The sequence below is a fragment of the Acomys minous genome, assembly GCF_964271855.1.
Source record: "Acomys minous genome assembly, chromosome: 9".
NCBI classification, from domain to species: domain Eukaryota; kingdom Metazoa; phylum Chordata; class Mammalia; order Rodentia; family Muridae; genus Acomys; species Acomys minous.
Window position 1 is genome coordinate 4,231,531 of NC_140490.1, and position 19,716 is coordinate 4,251,246.

Below are 19,716 nucleotides of genomic sequence, written 5' to 3' on the forward strand. Positions count from 1 at the left end.
TCAGCTTTTAAGTAGCAAGTAGGACATCCTTTTGTGTGTGCACATTTGTACATGTGTGTGTATCTGCGCGTGCAAGGCCAACCATCAACATCAGTTGTCTTCTATTACTTCTCACCTTATTTTTTGAGACAGACTCTCAAACTGACCCTGGACCACCAGGATTCCACACTCCTGTCTGGCCCGTGAGGTCTCGGGGTCGTCTCGGGGTCGTCTTGGGGTCGTCTCGGGGTGTTGTCCCAGGACTAGGATTACAGGCATGTGCCACCATACCTGGCTTTTTATGTGGGCGTCGGGGAGCTGAATTCAGATCCTCAAGCTTGTGTGGCAGGTGTCACATTGACTGAGCTGTCTCTGCAGCCTCATGGCAGCACTTTAATGTCCTATGTCTTGATACACCTCTCCAGCATTTTTCAACCAAATAGGCACCTTTTAAAGTTAATAATAATAATAATAATAATAATAATAATAATAATAATAATGATAATAAATTATAATTAAGAAAGCCAATGAAGTGACTAGCAGGCTGGAGAGATGATGCAGCAGTTAAGAGCTGCCTACTGCTCTTGCAGATGACCTAAGTTTGGTTCCTAGCACCTTAGTGAGGCAGCTCAGAATCGCCCGTGGCTCCGGATCCAGGGCATTAGGCAGCCTCTTACAGCCTCCACAGGCACCTGTACTCACATCCACCGACTCCTTATTGCATACCCGCACCCACGCAATCTAAAATAAAATAATTGTTAAAAATGAAGTGAATACATTCTTCAGCCCTTAAAGGTCTGAAGCACTCCTGTTGTTTTCACACATTTGGTTGATTGACAGTTTCCTAGTCTATAGAATTCCTGGCACAGAGGTGTCCTTTCAAACTTAGTTGACATTTCTTTTATGTTTATCTAATTTTGTACCTTTTTTCTGAGAGCAGTGTTGCTGGTCACTTTCCTTTACCATTTAGTAAGTCAAATTCAAATATTCACTGGCTACAGGGCTTGGTGTTGGTCTTGTTTCTTTGGTGAAGCCTTGGGTCTTCTGCTTAGCCTCGTGTTGTGCTTCAGGGCAGGTTTTTTTTTAAAGATGGATCTTTTTTTTTATTGAAAAATGAAATCATTCATTTCATTTGCTATCCCATTACATCTCATTTGCTATCCCATCCCATGCATCCTCCCATTCCTCCCTCCCTCCCACTTTCACCCCATTCCCCTTCCCTATGACTGTGACTGCAGGGGACTTCCTCCCCCTGAATATGATGCTAGGGTATCAAGTCTCTTCTTGGTAGTCTGCTATCCTTCCTCCGAGTGCCATTGGGCCTCCCCATCAAGGGGACATGGCCAAATATGGGGCACCAGAGTTTGTGTGAAAGTCAGTCCCCAGTGTCCACGGACAGGTTGTTCTAATGTGAAATACTTTCCTGTTTTAGCTTCTTGAATTGAATTATTTTTATACCTTTAACATGTGGACACTAATGTTTTATCATGTCCACCTCTGTTTTCAGTATTTATCATGTTCTGTTGGCTTTTGAAGGACAATAAAACATGTACTTCCCATCACTGAACATATGTGTGTGTGTTTGTATGTGTGTACATGTAGGTGTGCATACACATGTGTGTTTGTGGGGGTGCATGTGTACACAAGTGCATGTATGCATGTGTATGAGTATACTTACACACCTTTCAGTTTTACAGCTTACTACTCCACAGATAAGAAATTAGCAATTACAAACATAATTATCTTTTAACCATGTAATTATCTTTTAACCAGTTCTTTTAAGAAGTGTTTTATTGGAATATTAATAGACCATAAAACTCACTCAAGTATACAATTTTATGGTTTTTTTAGCATATGTAAACATCCCCAAGGACCCCTTTTAGAACATTCTCGTAGCTTCTGAGAGAAGTCTATCCTCATTTCTTTTACGACTTTGGCTACTCAGCCCTGGGCATCAACCGACACTTACACCACATCTGTTTAGAACTACTACTTCTGGGTGTTTCATGGAAATGGAATCACTTTATTTTTATGGTTCATTCATGTTGTAGCATGTATTAGTACTCTATTTTTTTAAACACAAATAGTATTGATTCCATGGTTACGCCACTTTCACTAGTTGATTCCATTTTATTTGTTTTCAGTCCTTTTGTCTGTGGCACATGGTGGCATTATGGATCTCTCTGTACGAGGTTTTGTTCTGATATCTATTTCATTTCTCTCAAATATACTCAGGTAGGGTTGCTGGGTCCTGTGGTAAACAAAGTTTAACCACTAAGGATCTTCAAGACTGCTTTCCAGTGGTTGGGATCACTTAATGTCCTTCTGGAAGTTTCTTCACATTCTCACCAGTTTTCTCTTGCTTTATCACAGCCATCCAGTTGGGTAAAGATGATTTTGACTTTTGTTGCCCTTATGGCTGCTGACGCTGAGCTTCTTTATGTCTCTTGATCGTTTGTCTTCCTTCTTCTGAAGCCTCATCCTTTTTCTATTTTTCAGGTTTATTGCCTTTTGGTTGTTGTGTTATTGAGGATTTTTAAACACTGCGTACTATACTCTTATAAGATAAATTACTCTGCAATAATACTCCAGTTCTCCAGTTCTCCAGAGGATTTTCACTTTCTACATAGTGGCCTCCAATGCATAATTTTACAATATTACAAGATACAAATTAACAAGTTTTCTTGTGTAGCTTATGATTTTACTGTCTTATATCAGAGAATTATCAAAGATGAAGATTTTCCACTATTTTTTCTTCTGACCAGTCTATAGTTTTAGCTGAAACATTTACATTTTTGATTCACTTAAGTTTTGTATATGACATGAAGAGTAGATCCAATATTTTTTGCATGTGCTCAGTTATTGCAACTGTTTATTAAATATGTGATTCTTTCTTAGTGAAGCTTTCTGATATCCTCAGTGAAAGTCAGCAGATGGCAGCTCTACGAGCTCATTTCTAGATGTTCAGTTCTATTCCATTGGCCTATTTGTCAGCTATAAAGCCAGTGTTTACAGCATAGGCTGAAGTCAGAGGCTGGGACTCCTCCAAATTTAGTTATAGTTGCTTTTTATATGATTGATAAAACATTTTATGTCTCCTGAAATTTCACAAACTCACTTTCCACTATTTTTCTTAAAAGAGGCCTCCGATTTTGATAGGAATGCTTTGAATCTATGTAATGTTTAAGGTCTTATTGGTATTTTTACTCTTATCTTCCAATCCATGAACATGGGATAGCCTTCTTTTTATTTGGATTTCACTCATATCTTTTGTAATGTTGGATAGCTTTCAGTGTACAAACCATTAAGCTCCTTTAACAAATGTCTTCTTAAGCATTTTATTGTTTTCAATGCTGTTAAAAGCAGAGTTTCTTTATTAAGTGTTTCTTCTTTATAGAAAGTGCATAAAAATTTGCTTTTTGTATGTTGGTTTTGTATCCTGAAATTGTCCTGAACTCTTATTACTTATAATCGTTTGAATGGGTTCCTTGGGATTTTCTTTATACAGTGCCATACCACCTGTGAGTGCAGATAATCTTCATTGTTTTCCAACATGCATGTTTTAAAAATTTCTTCCTGATTAGCTAGAACCTACAGGGCAATTTAAGATAGAAGTCATGAAAACAATTCCTTTTTGCTCCTGGTCATAAGGATGAAAACATCTGCTCATCTATCCTAAAATAGTATATATTAGCTGTTGAATTTTTCCTTTATGTTCCTTGTTAATGTTTTTGTTTTCTTTTTTTGACAGTTTCACCTATTTGTATATAAATAAATTTTATTCAGGTTTACTCTCCTCTTCTCCTCTCCCTGTTCCACAGAAACTCCTTGTCTCAGTTGGTCCCACTTTTACTTTCACTTTTCCATGTTCATTTTCTATGTAGGACACTGAGTTTAATTAGTTTCTTCCCCGAGCTTGGGTAGGAGGATGTTTCCTAGAGCAAGGAAACTTGTCAGTGGCTACACTACTAAAGAAAATGATAGGTAGCCTTTCCTCCAACAGCTTTTAATTGTCAATAGTTCCCCAAGGAGAGGTGGGGGCATCATTGGCCCCTCCCCTGTCTATGATGAAATATTAGTTGGCCCAAGTTTGTGTAGTTCTTGTATAGATTCCCATAGCTGTAGTCAACAAGTCCATTGGCTATGTCGTGTCCAGAAGGCCTCTTTCAGGTGTGTGTTTCCCCAGCTTTTGTATTATGTACTTCTGCCTTCCCTTGTGGGGTGCTCCCTGAGCCTTGGAAAGAGCGTGATAGCTGCCCCAGTTGGAGCCAATCACCCTCCATCACTTTGTCCTCTGCACTTTGGCTACATATATTTTCTTGGCTTTGATTGTTTACCCAGTCAAAAAGATTCTGCTGCATTTTATCTTGAAAAATCATTCCTTTTAGAAAGAAAAACATGTCCCGCATGTCTATATTTTGGCAGGGAGCGCTCAGTGTTTTCAGCAAATGGGGTCATGAATGTTTGCCGTCTCCTGACCCTGCTGTTGGAATTTTCTCCCAGGCACTGGTCTAGAATGGTGATTGGAATGCAAGGCGCTTGTTGGTTCTGTGTTCAGCTCTCCCTTAATTAACGGAGTAGACAAGATGGGGTAGGGTGTTTCCCTGCTTCTAAGGATGAGCCATGCGGCCATAGAGAAAACCCTGGGGAGCATTTGTGTGTCTTGAATCCATGTAATCAGTCTCTAGGACGTAGTCCGTAGGGCGTCACTGGGTTCTTCTAGACTAGGGTAATGCAATGGTTCTCAACCTGTGGCTCTCAGTTCCTTTGGAGCCCAATGACCCTTTCACAGGTATCACATTTAAGATACACTGCACATCAGATACCTACATTATGGTTCATAGCAGCAGCAGCAGCAGCAAAATTATAGTCATGAAGTAGCAACAGAAGTAATTTTTATGGTTGAGGGTCAGCACAACGTGAATATCTGTATTAAAGGGTCACAGCATTAGGAAGGTTGAGGACCGCTGGTCTAGAGGGAGCTTGGGAGCTGAGGCTGACTGAGGCATGACTGACTGAGAGATGCTGAGAGAGCATCCTTCCAGGATGCAGGACAACAATGGCCTCCCAGCTTCTGGGACAAACACTGAAACAGGAAAGAGAGCAATCAAGAAATGTTTGGGGATGAGGGTCACTGTCGCTCTCATCCACACAGTCTTTTCCTCCATGTCTCTGGCATCAGGCCAGACATATTGGCCAGCACTTCCTGGGCTCTGAGTTTCTTTTCAGTCCCTTGGGTGCTGAGAATCAGGAATCCTATAGCTACGCTGATGTCCCATTAGGTGATGACACTGAGGCCAAAAATGTTTTCTAGCTTCTCAGGGCCACAGAGCTCCTGAAAGAAGTCAGCATTGAACCCTCAGCCTGACCCCAGCCCATCCCCGTTATCTCGCCTCCCTGCATTTACTCCCTTTGGGTGTCCTCACTTCTCTTTGTCTAACCCAGGCAACAGCTGAGCTCTAGGCATAACTTCTCACCAGGATTGCCTGTGTGTGACTTCCCCAGCATTCATTGCAGCTGGAATTCTGTGTGCTCTTTGGTTGAGTGTTTCAATAAAGAACGTGACGTCCAGGCCCTCCAGCAACGTCTTCCTGACTTAGCAGCCCATGTGGAATTCTTTGCATATAAACTTCATCTTAGTAGCCATGCTGATTTTAATGGCTGTAAGCACTGATGCCCTGGATGACACAGAGCTAGGGACAAGGTTGGGATGAGGACCCCTCCTTGTCTGTTTTGTTCTACATTAGGCACTGCCAGGTAAACTCTCAAAAAAGAAGCTGCAAATCAGACCGTACCTGTCTTTCCTAACCTGCTCCAGAGGCTCACAGCTCCTCAAAGGCCATAGCCAAGGTCGGGCGTGACCTCTCCTCATGCAGGAAAATGGAACATATAAACTTTAACTGATATTTTCTGAAACTTGGCTGGGCGACACATGTCACAGACATTTTATTAATTTTTTTAAAGCTCCCATTGCCGCCTTCTGGAATGCTACATTCCAGGTTGGAGAGAAATGTTCATAAAGGGGAAAGTTCTTGAATCAGCTACAATTGCTGCAGACAGTTGAGGCTATTTGCCAAAAAACCAAGACACCCTGCCCCCGAGAGACACACACACACTATACTTAAGACACTCAGCACATAGATTTATTCAGCTGGTTTACTGGTGAGGACTTCTGAGTCCAGCCATTATCAATGTCTATGATAAATTGTTGGACTGTGTGGCGTTCAAGATTCTCTTGGCGTCTAATTCCAAACAGCAGGAAGTTGTGCCTTTTGTGGGTGGCCTCTGAACAAATGGATGACAGGCTCTCAGAGGCTGCCCTCCTTTGGGTTACAGCCCAACCCATTTTATTGCGCCTCTAGTGTCAGAGTTGATGTTTAGGCTTACAGAGGCAAGGTGGCATTTGCATACCCACTAACACCAGGATTTTTGGGCTTTATCCTTTTAAGAAGAGTCCTCTGAATTGTTTTTTCCAAGTCAGGATTCCATAGTGGAGCCAAGTAGGAGAGAAAGGAATGGAACAACTGGAAGCTGCTGCCTTTTCCCTCCCCACGGGAGGTTATTTGAGGAGACAGGCAAGAACTTTACATGTGAGATTTGAAGAAGAGTTATAATTTAGTGGTGACTTCCTAAAACGCTTCATGTCTTCCTTCTTTCCACAGACGTACTTCAATGACAATATCCTGACACTCATACGGACCCTGGTGACAGGAGGGGCCACACCAGAGCTGGAAGCTCTGATCGCTGAGGAGAATGCACTCCGAGGGGGCTATAGCACTCCACAGACACTGGCCAACAGGGACCGTTGCCGAGTGGCCCAGTTAGCCCTGTTGGACGGGCCCTTTGCAGACTTAGGGGTGAGTCTTCAGCTTGGGTAACTCTTGAGCCCAGTGTTTGCAGCTAGCATGATCCAAACCAAATGTGTCAGACAGTGACAAGCTAGGCATCTGCCTTTTCCCCACATTGTAATAGACCAAAGAGATGGAATTCATGGGGTCCTATTACCAGGCCCCACTCCTCATATAGAGATATTCCGGCAAATTCTCCTACCATATCTTTATATGTTGTTCTCTGGCAACTACCAGATCTTTGATGGGTTGTTCTTTGGCAACCGAGGGGCCTAGGCCATTTGTACCAAGGCATCGTGGCATTGGAGCTAAGGGCCTTTCCTTTCCTGAATTGTTGTCTTCCTTGGGTCTGTTCTTCCCAGAGATGAAAGGAGCAGGTGCTACGAACACATAGCTAAGCTTGGAAAGCATTCTAGAAGGTTCTTCATAGCTCAGGGCTTCTCAGCTTTGACTCAACCTGAGCATGAGATGCTTTGCCCCAAACCAGGCTGTCAAGAGTATTGTATCCGTGAACTGTGGATGCAATCCTTCCAGCTCGCATCTAAAAGGGAATTAAAGATAGTTTATTCTGAAGCCGTTTTGAGGGACCATGGTTCAGGGACACAGATTTAACTCTACATAGAAACAACTTCCTGAAGTCATAATTTTACAGAACCAAGAAAGTCATCATTGAGGCAACTTTATAATACATTGGTGGGTACACAAGAGGAAGATACAGCAGAGTGGAGGAAGCTTTCCTATCTGGTCCCTACCTGCTATTTGATGACATTCTTGGCTTTTGTGCTAGTGGAAGCTAATGGCCTGCTAAGTTAATAGATTCTGAAAGGTTTCTCTTAGTCACAAGATGTTGGTTGTAACAGAGAGGTGGCCAGGGAACGGCTGTTCTGGAGGGCTAGAACCAGCCCAGTATAAGGCAGCGAGCTTCTGGCCTCGCAGCATTCTAATCTTGCCATAGTATTGCCATTCTAATCAATCAGTTGGTCTCTAGAGACACAGCCCCCTCTCAGGAGTTTTTGCTCACAGTGCCATCCAGGCGCTGGTGGATTTTGAGGCATCAAGGCTGTCATGTGTATGCAGAACCATTAGCCAAAATGGCAGGGTCTAAACTAGCACCTTGGATGTCTTGATGTCTCTAATTTAAATCTAAATCCTTGGTATTAGGATTTCTGAATCTGGACCCAGTCCCACTTACCAGGCTTTCTTTAATATAAGCCTCCCTTGGGCTCTCAGTGATCACTGTGTCTGGCACTTTGGGAAAAGTGTGTCACCTTGACCTTTATTTCAAACTCACCTGTATAGTTGTGTTTAAGAAGTGGAACTGTGAGTCTTGGGGATGCGTGTACCTATTGCATAAAGTATAGTGTTACCCAGAGTGCCCCATTATGGAAAATGTCTTGTTTTGTAACACATCGGTGCTTACATATGGGCTAGGACCTGTATTTGTCTGGGGCTGTTTTGAAAGGCAGTGTCCACCATCAGTGGCTCTTTTCTTTATCATTTCCTTACTAAGACACCTGGATCAGATTACTATCTTCAGTAATTGTAAAAGATGGCACCATTTGTTGTCTCATATGGTGCCCATTGTTGACACCAATTCCAGTGGCAGCAAAGACAAATACAGTCCCCCTGCGGCTAATGAACCCACTTGGTCATACCACTCCGTAATGAACTCTCCTTGGAGTCACGTGTCTGCGGGAAGAACGGAATTTTCTATGCATTTTCAAACAAGAACATTGTTTTCACCTTCTGAGTCAAGCCCCAGAACTTGGGGTGTAGTCGTGAACTGATTAATACAGTGAATCCCAGTTCTCTCACCTGCAGACACCCACATCCGCTTCCCCCTAGACATCTCTGAGGTCTGCAAATTATGCTTTTCACACAGTTCTTATCGGAAGGAGTCTCATCACAATAGGACTTGGGGGGTGATCTTTTATTCTTGCAGTGATTTTCATTATCACTTGGGCAGTTTGGACAACATGGCCCCATCACAGTGGACACAGCTGAGCTTGGGGAGGCGGAGGGGGAAGGAGATATAATCCTTGCTTTGCAGGGTTCCTTGCTTCTCTCTACCTCTGCAACTGAGACCTTCCAGTATCACACCCCTCTCCTCAGGTGAAGGAAAGGGAGAAACTTGTTTGAGCTATGGAAAGGACTCAGTGCATGGATACCTGAGGACGCTCCCATGGTGTTTGTCATATCCCTAAGGTCAAATATACTGGGTCCAAGTTGTTAGCCATGCTGATGTCTCTAGCCTCAGTCTCTTGTCATAGACCCCCACTAGCTCCAGAGATAATAAGACAACCTTTTATGAAAAGGTTCTCTTTTTCCCCCTGGACCTTGATTCCCAGACAAATAAAAACTAATGTTTCTCTTGGTCCCTTTGTTGTCTCCCAGGATGGTGGTTGTTATGGTGATCTCTTCTGCAAAGCTCTGAAAACATATAATATGCTTTGTTTTGGAATTTACCGGCTGAGAGATGCCCACCTCAGTACCCCAAGCCAGTGTACCAAAAGGTGAGTGCATCCTTCCTCTTTGCCTTCTCGCCTGAATGCAGTGGCATCAAAGCCATCTCTCATCTCCTGAAGGCAAAGGTCTCTATGTGCATGCCTTCAAAGCCCTGCCTTCACTAAACCTGATACTGAGCTGAGAAGTTATGAGGAAAATTTCCTTTAATTATGAGTAGTGAATGGGAAGCTGCTGAGGGAAGAATTAGTGTTTTGTAACGTAGCTCTCTTACCCATCACAGGAGTCAGAGTCCCATGCTCCAGCCCCCTGCATTACTTCTTTTGTTCCTAATACAAAGATACTTCATGTTGATGATATTTTTACTTCATGTATTTTTGTAATTGACTCACTTTCTTTTATATATTTAATTTTAAGAAACTTTTATATTATGCTAGTTGTATTTTCTTCTGATATGCCTTAACATAAACCCATAGCAGGCAAAACATTAAGAGTACATTCTAGAATTACTTAAATTCATGAGTTTGGGTAGTGTGCTCTAAGAAACAGTGCATAGAGGGGTTTCTCATCTATAGACTGCAATCATCTGAGGGTGTACTGTGAATACTGTGATTATAGTAATTTCAGTTGTGTGTAAGGAAAAAAAACATACGTGTGCATTAAACTTATATAACAATGTTTATATATTTAATGCCTGAAAATTACAGTGCTTGGCCAGAGTTAAAAACTGTTGCTGACTAATGTGTTTCTGCGTGGCAGTAAGCATGAGATTCACCTGCAGAGGTTCCAAAGACCAAATTCCTGAGCCCCACCAGGAGGCTCAGGATTCAGTAGATCAGGATGAGCCTACTAAAACTGTTTCCTTTCGTTTCTAGTTTGCACGTCTGTTCTTTCCTTCCTTTATTCCTCCTTTTGAGTGCTAGGGTTTGAGCCAGGGCCTCTTGCGTGCAAGTCAAATGCTCTACCACTGAGCTACACCCCTAGACCAACAACCTGCACTTTTCTGAGGTTCCTGGGAGCCTCTGAGACCACACTTTGTGATCCATTGCTCTGGAGGCAATGTGGTGATCACTTTAGTTGTGGCTCCTGTCAGCTAGAGAAAGCTTAATGTAATGGGGTGGGGGTGGGGCAGCACTGAAGCTCTCATAGCCAGGGAGCTGCTGTTAAGAGGTGCTAGGCATGGCAAACAGAGACTCTGTGGATTGTGTCTGTGACTGTCAGGACAGTCGAGAATGGAAGTTACAGTGCAGTTGGGTGACTATTTGTCATAAATTTGACCCTTGTAAGTGAAAATGCATATGGCGGCTTTTTCATTACTAGCTCTAACCTGGCACCTTTTCCTGGGCTTCTGGCTGCTTTGTTGAGTTAAACATGAAATGTTCCTTTAATTTGGAAGAGAGTTTGATGCTACTGGACCAAGTACATCTTTCAGTTCCTCACATAGATTGTTGGTTCAGGGGGAGTTAGGTTGTGCGCCTACTCAACTCAGCCTGTGACCCCTTTGCTTTCTGCCTAGGTATGTCATCACCAACCCCCCCTACGAGTTTGAGCTGGTACCGACAGACCTGATCTTCTGCCTGATGCAGTTCGACCACAACGCTGGCCAATCCCGGGCCAGTCTGTCTCATTCCTCCCATTCCTCACAGTCCTCCAGTAAGAAGAGCTCCTCTGTCCACTCCATCCCGTCCACAGCAAATCGGCCGAACCGGCCCAAGTCCAGGGAGTCCCGCGACAAACAGAAGTACGTTCAGGAAGAGCGGCTTTGATTTGTGTATCCACCGGCACAGTGTGTGAAACTGTATCTGCTACTCATTGCCCAGCTGGTATTCCAACAGAGTAACTCTCCTGTTCCCTATAGTCCCCTCTTTTTTCTTTTCTTTTCTTTTTATTTTTTTTTACACATTTTGCATATGTATGATAGTGTGCATGTGGTTGTCATTTTTATTTCACCACCATAAAACCCTTGAGCACAACAGCAAATAAGCAGATGGACCAAAAGTTATTTATGATTCTAGGGGGAGCATTACCCAAAGGCACCCTCCAGACCTGAGTAGCTCACTGCAGGGATGAGTTCACAGGTTAGAGGGAGCATCTGCGACCCACGTCAGTTAGGCAAAGCGGGTTGGTTCTAATTTACCCAGATCATCAGAATGCTTTGGGTTTTGATTTTTTTTTTCAGGCGGGGGTTGGTGGTATTTATTTCTTTTCTCTCTATTTTTATACACACATTAAGTTAGCGTATTATCATTTGAAACAAGCAATGAAAATGCATTGATCGTTACTACTCTGGCCTAAAGTACCACAAAACATTTGAAAAAGCTTTCAAAGTGTGCGCAAAAGATGATTAAATATTGCTTATTGCGAGAGCATCAGAGATTTTTTTTTTTTATTTATTCACCAAAGCCTTTTTGTCTCAGAACTAACTTCTTTCAGGAGTTGAAGTGAATGTTTCTAACTTTAACGCAGATAGAAAAACACATTTCCACTTCTAGATGTATCAAATCCTAGTCATTTCATTTACCTGAGAAGAGGTTTGGTTGCATATTAAATTGTTATTCTGTCTCCTTATGCTGCCATAGGGGTAGCTAGGTTGGTTTTTTTTTTCTTTCACTCTTGGCATTTGGGATGAAAAGCCATATGTATCATAAATATCAGATGTAAGTCATTAAGAACTGCCTTCCTGGGACTTTTACATCCTTTAAAAGGTGAACCACTTACCTTATGTACAGAATAAATAACATTCAGAAAAGAGCAAGTATTTTTCCATGCATTCTCAAGGGACCTTTTTACTCCTCTTTGTTTGACTAACGAGGGCCCCAACTCCAGGTAGAATTCAGGCTGGGGCATTGGTGGAACAGGAGGGAGGCAGACAGTGGCAGATAACGCTTTGTTGCAGGAGCTGATGTACTAGAGAAACCAGGATGTAGAAGGATGAAGCCACAGTTGACTCAACGAGGACAAAAGCTGGCGACCACATTTAAGTTACTGGCACAGCTGAATGATGCTCTGTCCCAAAGCAGAAGGCTGGCAGAAAAAGCTCAGCGTAGCAACCTCTTTAACATACAGCCAATTCACATAGGTAGGCGAGTGATGGGAGGGAGACCTTCCCCCTGTCATTTCAAGAAGGGAAGAAGGCGGCAGCCACAGTAAGCCAAACGCATTTTAGTAGTTATTTTTTTTCTTTTGTTTGTTTGCTTCTTTCTTTTTTAACTGTTAATCAACAAGGGAGGGACAGTAGACAGATACCTTTTCCCCAATATGCAATTATCAGATGTTTTATGCATGCAAAATATGTTTTAGGGACATAGGAATCCTGAAGAATTGGCCAACTTTACCATAACCAAATTCTGGTATAGGTAGATTAGCTTTGGGCTCATATGAACCTACCTGAGACATTTGCTTAGAAATCCATTGGTAGAATAGAGGGTAGGAGAGAGGGGGGCGGGGAATCTGTCACAGCTTTAGCATCTCTTTTTTAAAAGGTGTTTTTATGGTGAATGTTTTGGGTTTAGATTTTGGATCCCCTATCCCCTCCAGCATGATGGTTTTGGAGATTTGCTTGCTGTGTGATTGACAAGCACTTTTACTGACAAAAAAAATGGTGAGGCTCTGTCCGAACCTCCACCTCCCTCCACACCAAAGACAGGGGCAGTGCAGTACTCCGGCCAGCTATGGGTGGGAGTCATTGTATACATGTAAATTAAAAAGTCCTGTGAGTGGAAGTATTTTTTCAAATTATTTTTGTCCTTATATATTTTGATTTATATATGACATATAGCTATCTCTTTATATATAACTATATATATAACTATATATATATAACTATATATACATATCCCCTAGTTTTGGATCATAAGAGATCTTCACGCATTCTTTGCAAAGGAGGTTATGAAGTTACGCCCTCAGAACATTTATAACTATAAGAATGTGCCAGTTAAAGTGCTCAACAGGAAATATGACAGTTTAAAAGCATTGTAAAACTCACATAGCTTACTTCTCTCTCTAAAGTGCAACAAGGATGACTAGAATGGGCCAAGGTATGACAATTAATGGTTCTGCATGACCTAGCCACTGCTGGGGGGTTTCTTCTATAACGTTGTCCTTGTGAAACTTTTGTGGAATTAAAAAAAAAAAGGAGTTACAAATTTTATTCTGTTATTGTTTATTTTTATTTAAGTTGTTCTGTTTGTGGTTCTATTTATTTTGTTTTGCTTCTCCTCCCTCCCCTCCCCCTCCCCTTCCTTTCTCCCCTCCTTCTTTTTCTTCCTCCACTTTCTCAATTGCTCAGCGCAATGAGGCTGTGCTACTGCTATGGCTAGATCCCTTAGAGTTTGTCTTGGTGTTCTTGGGGTTCGGGGGGTTCGGGTAACCTGGGGGGTAACTTCTCTCCATCCGGCTTGCCTTCAAATCTGCACGTGGCCTCCCTGCCCACCTTGATACCTTGCCCCAAGTCCAAAAGCATTTTCCCATTGAGAAACCCAGCTTCCTCCACTTCCCCCATCACCACTGCCCAAGCCCAGTCCCCACTGGTCTGTTCACATCTCTATGTTGATCTTGGCGAGACCCACCAAATCGAGCAATGGTGCCAGTTGATAAATGTCTCTGTAAAACATTCACAGCTATTCCATTTGGCAAATGCGCGTCTCTGTTAACAGCTGATCCTCCTTTCATCTGCAGTAGGAGGGTTATTAATGGCAAATGCATTGGTCTGTTTTCCTGTGTGATGATCAGTATGAACCAAAGTCAAAGCGATGGGGCTGTGTGAATCCACTTGAGAGCGCATTGTCCAGTTATGAAGGGGCTGATGACTCAGTCTGGACAGTACTCACCTGTCTCCTGCCACCTGCCTTTCAGATGTTTGTTAAATCCCAACCATAAGCAGGGCAGACAGAAGTAAGTCCAAAGTGTCTTTTTTACTGTGATTGGTTAGTGGCTCCAGTAGATGAGACTGTAACTGACTGGAATGGGAACAGACTGTGACCTGAGATGAACTTGGGGAGTTTTCCCTGGTCTTTGGGCACGCAATCCCCCACTGGGCAACTACAGATCATTGAGAATTGATCCGAGGTGACTACGGATATATTTGTCGGTGGCAAAGGGGTCATGATGATGGCATCTCTCTCACTAGCTGAAACTTCTATGTTATACTTTCCTTAATAGAGTGAAGACTCTCCTCCACTGTTTTCCACTTGACTCCAAACCTCCTCTTTCAGGAGAGCAGAAGCTCCCTAAGGAAGGAGGCATATGGGCTCTTCATATGTTCTTTCTCCTGCTTCCTCCTCACCCAAGCTAGCGGCGAACAGGAAATGGTAGAAAGTGAGAGAAAACCTGAAGAGAAAACAAAAACAAAAACATGCATTTAGTAAGAAGCACAGCTTGGAATGCACTAATCTTGCCATTTCTGAAAGAGAAGCAGTTTGTGAGCTGTTCGGTCTGACTCGCTCAGGCTTTGGAAAGGGCTGGTACTGAGTTGGTAAAGCAGGGGGGAACCTTTGCACCAGCTGTCTGGTAACTGTTGGATTGTTAACATCCCTAAAACTGGCTACTGGGGTCCTTCTCAAATCCAGTTCAAATGAACCCTTCCACTTTCCAGTTTCCACTAAATTTTGGAGATGTTTCAAATTCCAATATGAAATTAAGCCTTATGACTCAGGATGTTAAAGTAGGCATACACAATATGTATTTGAAATAATTTTCACATTTTAAGACTATTTTGTAATTTATCTGCATCCCCTTAGTTTATTCTTGGAAAAGCAGCAATTAATGCCTGAGGTGCTGACATAACTGATTTGCTGGTATCAGGCTCTTGGAGCCAGATTCTGCTTCCTAGCCAGGGGACAAGCCTACTGAGCTTAGTGACTAGAGAGACTGACTGTGCCTGTTGGCAGCATTATCGAGATCCTAGGTGACCAAAGGAACCTTTGACTGACTCTCTTCCAGCATGGTGAATGCCTTAAAGGTGTCTATATCCCAATAGAGATAATTATATCAATATTCAGGTTCCTATAGCAACAGGATCCTTGAAGACCAAGAAAGTACAGAAACTTCAGGGTGTGGAAGATAAGACAGGACACAAATCAATTTCTCTACCAGCTTCCATCAGCCAATCCCTGCTTTGTCGTAATATGATAAGGATGTAGCTATTGGCACCTGCCACTAAGCTGGTTAAGCTTCTCTCATAAAGGAGACTGGACGTGGAAGTGAGCAAGAGAAACTCCTCAGGGCTTGGCTGGGTGCAAGGATGCAGAGACAAATACTCATAGTGGTCCGTAACAGAGGAGTGAGATCAAAGGAAACGGCTCTGGATCTTGTTGAAACTATGTGTAGAAACGGCTATGTGCTGCTGAGGCAGAAGAGGAGGAGGCGGGATGCATAGTTTTGCCTGGGAGGTAGCAGGGTTTTGTGAGCACCGGAAGCATACCACACTGCCTATGAGAAATGTAACTCAGGATTTCAAGAAACCACATGGAGTTGCCCTTGTAGATTGGAGCTCCCTGTAGCGACTGCTGTCTCATTGTCCTCTCTATGCAAACGGGGTTGCTTCCATCCATGCCTTTGCTCTCAAGGCCTCAGTGTGTGGTGCTACGGAAAGCCAGCTATCCCAAGTGTCTTTGCTGTGTTATCCGTTCCCCCTTTCCACAATCTTCTCTGGGAAGTCGTTATGTGGAACATCTAAAGCCCCTAGCACTGACAACCCACAGAGCCAGCAAGAGTTCTGTGTTCACGGTGCGTTTGTTTCTCCCTCTGTGGAGCTTTGGTGGCTCAGCCCTTCTTTACCATAAGAAGGAGGAAGGAGGAAATCTAAACCCCTGTGCTAAACCCTGTCATTTCTTTGTACTAGCAATGGGAGACACAGGGGTTTTCCAAGGAGCAGGGCATCCATCAGGTGAAAACTGACTTCAGAAACAAAGACCCGCTGTGTCCCAGCCCTGAACTCTTGAGCATTACACAGTACTGGCCCCTTCCTCTCATTCGCCTTCCAGATGAAGACTACCCACAAGATTCCCCCATGCCATCTCTACTGCCACACTCTGCGTCCTTCAGGCCAGTTCCCCATTTATACACCCTAGGTCTCCGCCTCTGGCTTCTCCATTGAAGAATTTCATTCGTAAACACGGTGTTCAGAAGGTACCTCCCATCCCTGCATCATCCGCAGGGCTAACCTTAAAGCTAATGCCTAAACAGTCATCACGGCGACTCGGCTCAGCAAGTCACAGTAGCAAATGCATTTAACTCTCACGATCCAACCAGACGAAGGAGTTGATAGGATCTCCATATGACGGGGATGGAATCTGAAGAACACCAAGGTCTACGTGCTTTAGCCACCATAACCCAGTGCCTGAATCATTAATGATTTACTTGCTTACAGTGTAGCTGAATATGTAGGAAGTCATTGATTCCTGTTCCATGGGCATAGTCAAGAAGATTAGGAAGGTTGTATTTTTTTTTCAGCTCTGTTCTACAGAAGATGAATGACAGTAAGATACTTTACATGACCTTTCCAGAACAGATAGTAAGTAAGAGATACAGGTGCACTTGACTCTAGCCCACAAGCCTGTGCCGTCTCACTGGCCTCCTCCACGTGATGTGTCCATAGAGTCTATAGTGGCTTAGTTGGTCTATGTGCGGTACTCTCACTAGTGTAGCAGTCATTTTTGTCTCGTTATTTTTCTCAATTTTATTTTGTAGTACCAGCCTGTTTACCACATATAGGGATGTGCCATTCTCTCCCGAACTCTAACTGTCTTATGACAAAGGTTCCTGACAATTCACACGGTGTGCTCAGAGTGAGGGTCTCGGGTATATACCAACCACGGGAAGTTTATGAAAGAGCACAGGCTTGGTTTGGTTTGGGTTTGGTTTTGGTTGGTTTGTTTGGCCCGGAACCAAGAAGGCCCTCACGGATCACAGAACTTCTTATCTCAGGTATGAAAGAGACACGGCCACATAGAACACTGAGACAAGCCAGGCATGGGAGTGGAGTTCCATTAACCACTCCAGGACTTACTGGAATTCCTGTTTTGAGTCCTCTTCCTGGTGCCCAGTTTTGTAGAGACCCATTGGCACGGCTTTGTCTTTGAACAGCAAGAATCTGTGTACCAAACTGTCACCGTCTTAGCTGAAGCGCGTTCTGTGGAAGCCTATTGGCTGCTGGCCATTAAAATGCATCCCCTTGTCCCCAGACACTTTAGACAGTAGCCAGAATGCCCACAGCATTTCATTAGTTCAACTTCCTCAACATCTTACTTGACCACGCCTCCCACAGCGTAGGTATGTAGAGCTCAGGAGATGCTGGAGTTAAAGAGCATCTTCCCAGGACCAGTGAGAAGCTCACTTCTACCTTCCAGCCCTGCCCTTGCTTGAAGCTGCATCCTCAGACCACAGAGGCTATACTGTCTGGTTTTCTTTTCTCTTTCTCTTTCTTTCTTTCTTTCTTTCTTTTCTGGCAAGAAATTTAAAGAGAAGCTTAAATGAGGCCAATAGAGCTGTCTCTCTTACAGGCAGCTGGAGGAAATTGATATTCTCTCTCTGTGGTGAAAGGTCAAATTGCCCCCTTTGAATTGAACTGTAAATAGTAAAGTCTCAACAATTATTCTCCGAAGCAGTTGTAAAATTTTTATCAAATTGCAGCTGTTTTGTCTTTCACCGCGAAATACGTCCTCTTTTCCATCAGCCATTTGTTCTCTTCTTACCTGGCACGCACAGCCAAGCACCAAGTCCCTTCAGCAAAATTATTCGGCAGACCTGGGCAGCCAGAGCCAAGGGCAGCTTGGGCAAAGAGCAGAAACACCAGGCTCCTCTCAGAGTGCCATCTCTGTACATAAGCTCTTTGAGAAAGTCATAGTTGGAAATTGTTTCAGAGACCTGGCAATGCTTTTAAGGCATGATAACCATCACACTTTACTCTTCTCTGAAAGGTTAGTTTAATCGTAGATCACAAAAAATTGGTTTCCACAAATGCATAATGGTTCATCTATGTCACACTTGAACTTAATGGTTTTTTAAATGGAGCTGAAATTATTTTGATGTGTACACAGTCCCAGATTTCTATACAACCTTTTTTAACCAGCCCATCAGGAGTCTTGCCTCTAAAGCCTCATTAATAATTCAGATGTGCTGATGACTTTAAAAGATCTATGGAATTGAAGCTTAGGGAAAGGAAAAAAAAAAACCTCTGCTTGACAAAAAGATAAATGAATGTGGAAAGAAGCTGCAGGAGGCTGGCAAGCTGTAGATCATCCAAGAACAGATTGTAACTTTATCATTCTGTCAGGGGGAATAATTTAAAGCACTTAATCAGTTAGCTTCACTGTGAGGATGTAGCATTATGAATTCCTATCGTCCAATCTGTTCAAATCAAAGTGAACTTAATTATAATAGGTGAGCGAGCCAGATCAGGAGGGATCATGGGGAGAATGGGGCACACACGAGGCAGCAAGTGTCCTGAGGGCTAAACTGAGTGCCTGAGCCTTCCTTAGGCTGTCCCCTAACCCCAGAGGCAGCCACATCGAGGAGCCAGGAAACCGGAAATGGTGGTAATACAGAACGAGAGGGGAATCTCAGCATGATCGTGAGCTAATCACAGAAGCTTAATTTGTGAGCCATCGAGCACGCGTGCGCGCGCGTGCGCGCGCGCACACACACACACACACACACACACACACACACACACACACACACACACACGTGAAAGAGAGAGAGCCAGCGAGCCAGCTGGGCAATCATTTTAACGGGTAGGTCCACAACCAGACATACGGCAGATGTAAATTGTTCCATAAAGCAATAAAAACAGAAGCCAGAGAGGCAATTGTCTCCAGAGCAGTGAATGTTTGAAAGCTGTTTCCCTTCCTTTCTCCCTTCCCCAAGCCACTGTAATGAAGCCTCTGCAGTCCCCAAAACTGGATGTTCTACTGCCCAGTCACTTCCTATCTGTGCCCTCAGCCAATGTTTCAGAGAAGCTCAATTCTAGAAAGGGGCATAGATTAGAGTTGAACCTTGTGAAATAGCACAGCCCAGCTAACAGGCTGCTCCTCTGCAGAGACCCCAAAGGCCCTGACTCAGCCGTCGTCTCTCTCAGGCATTTCTGTAGTTAGGTTGGAAAGGAAAGTGGCAAGCCTCCTGCCGCTCTCTGCTCACGGCTTGCATCACAGTCGGCTGAGATCCTGCCACTTGGAACTCTTTCCAAAGCTTCATACCCACAGAGTTCTCTTTCTTTAAATAAAAGCCACTTTGGGACTCTCTTTTAGAACACTTTCCTGGTCTGATTTTCACTCTCATTGGCCAGCAAACCCTGTGGCACTCTTTTAAGACACCACCCTGTCCCCCAAACCACCAAAGGGGTGCAGACAGAATAGACGTGGTACAGTTGACATCTGCCTTTGAGTCTGCCTCTGGTAACAAACTCAGGAAAAGACTGGGAAGAGGT

The 19,716-nt window shown here is 43.5% G+C and overlaps 1 protein-coding gene across 15 annotated transcripts in view; it reads left to right on the forward strand.

Moving 5' to 3' along the window:
• Positions 1-19,716, forward strand: part of KCNMA1 (potassium calcium-activated channel subfamily M alpha 1) — a 700,634-nt gene that overhangs the window by 672,970 nt on the left and 7,948 nt on the right. For 8 of the 15 annotated variants that reach the window (XM_084794295.1, XM_084794301.1, XM_084794305.1 and 5 more), the window contains 4 exons: positions 6,642-6,836; positions 9,222-9,340; positions 10,807-11,031; positions 13,299-13,327. In XM_084794295.1, coding sequence (XP_084650421.1) covers positions 6,642-6,836; positions 9,222-9,340; positions 10,807-11,031; positions 13,299-13,327 — 568 coding nt within the window. Of the gene's footprint in view, positions 1-6,641; positions 6,837-9,221; positions 9,341-10,806; positions 13,441-19,716 lie in introns of those variants that run through there. The other 7 variants (XM_084794303.1, XM_084794311.1, XM_084794312.1 and 4 more) reach the window with 2 other exon arrangements.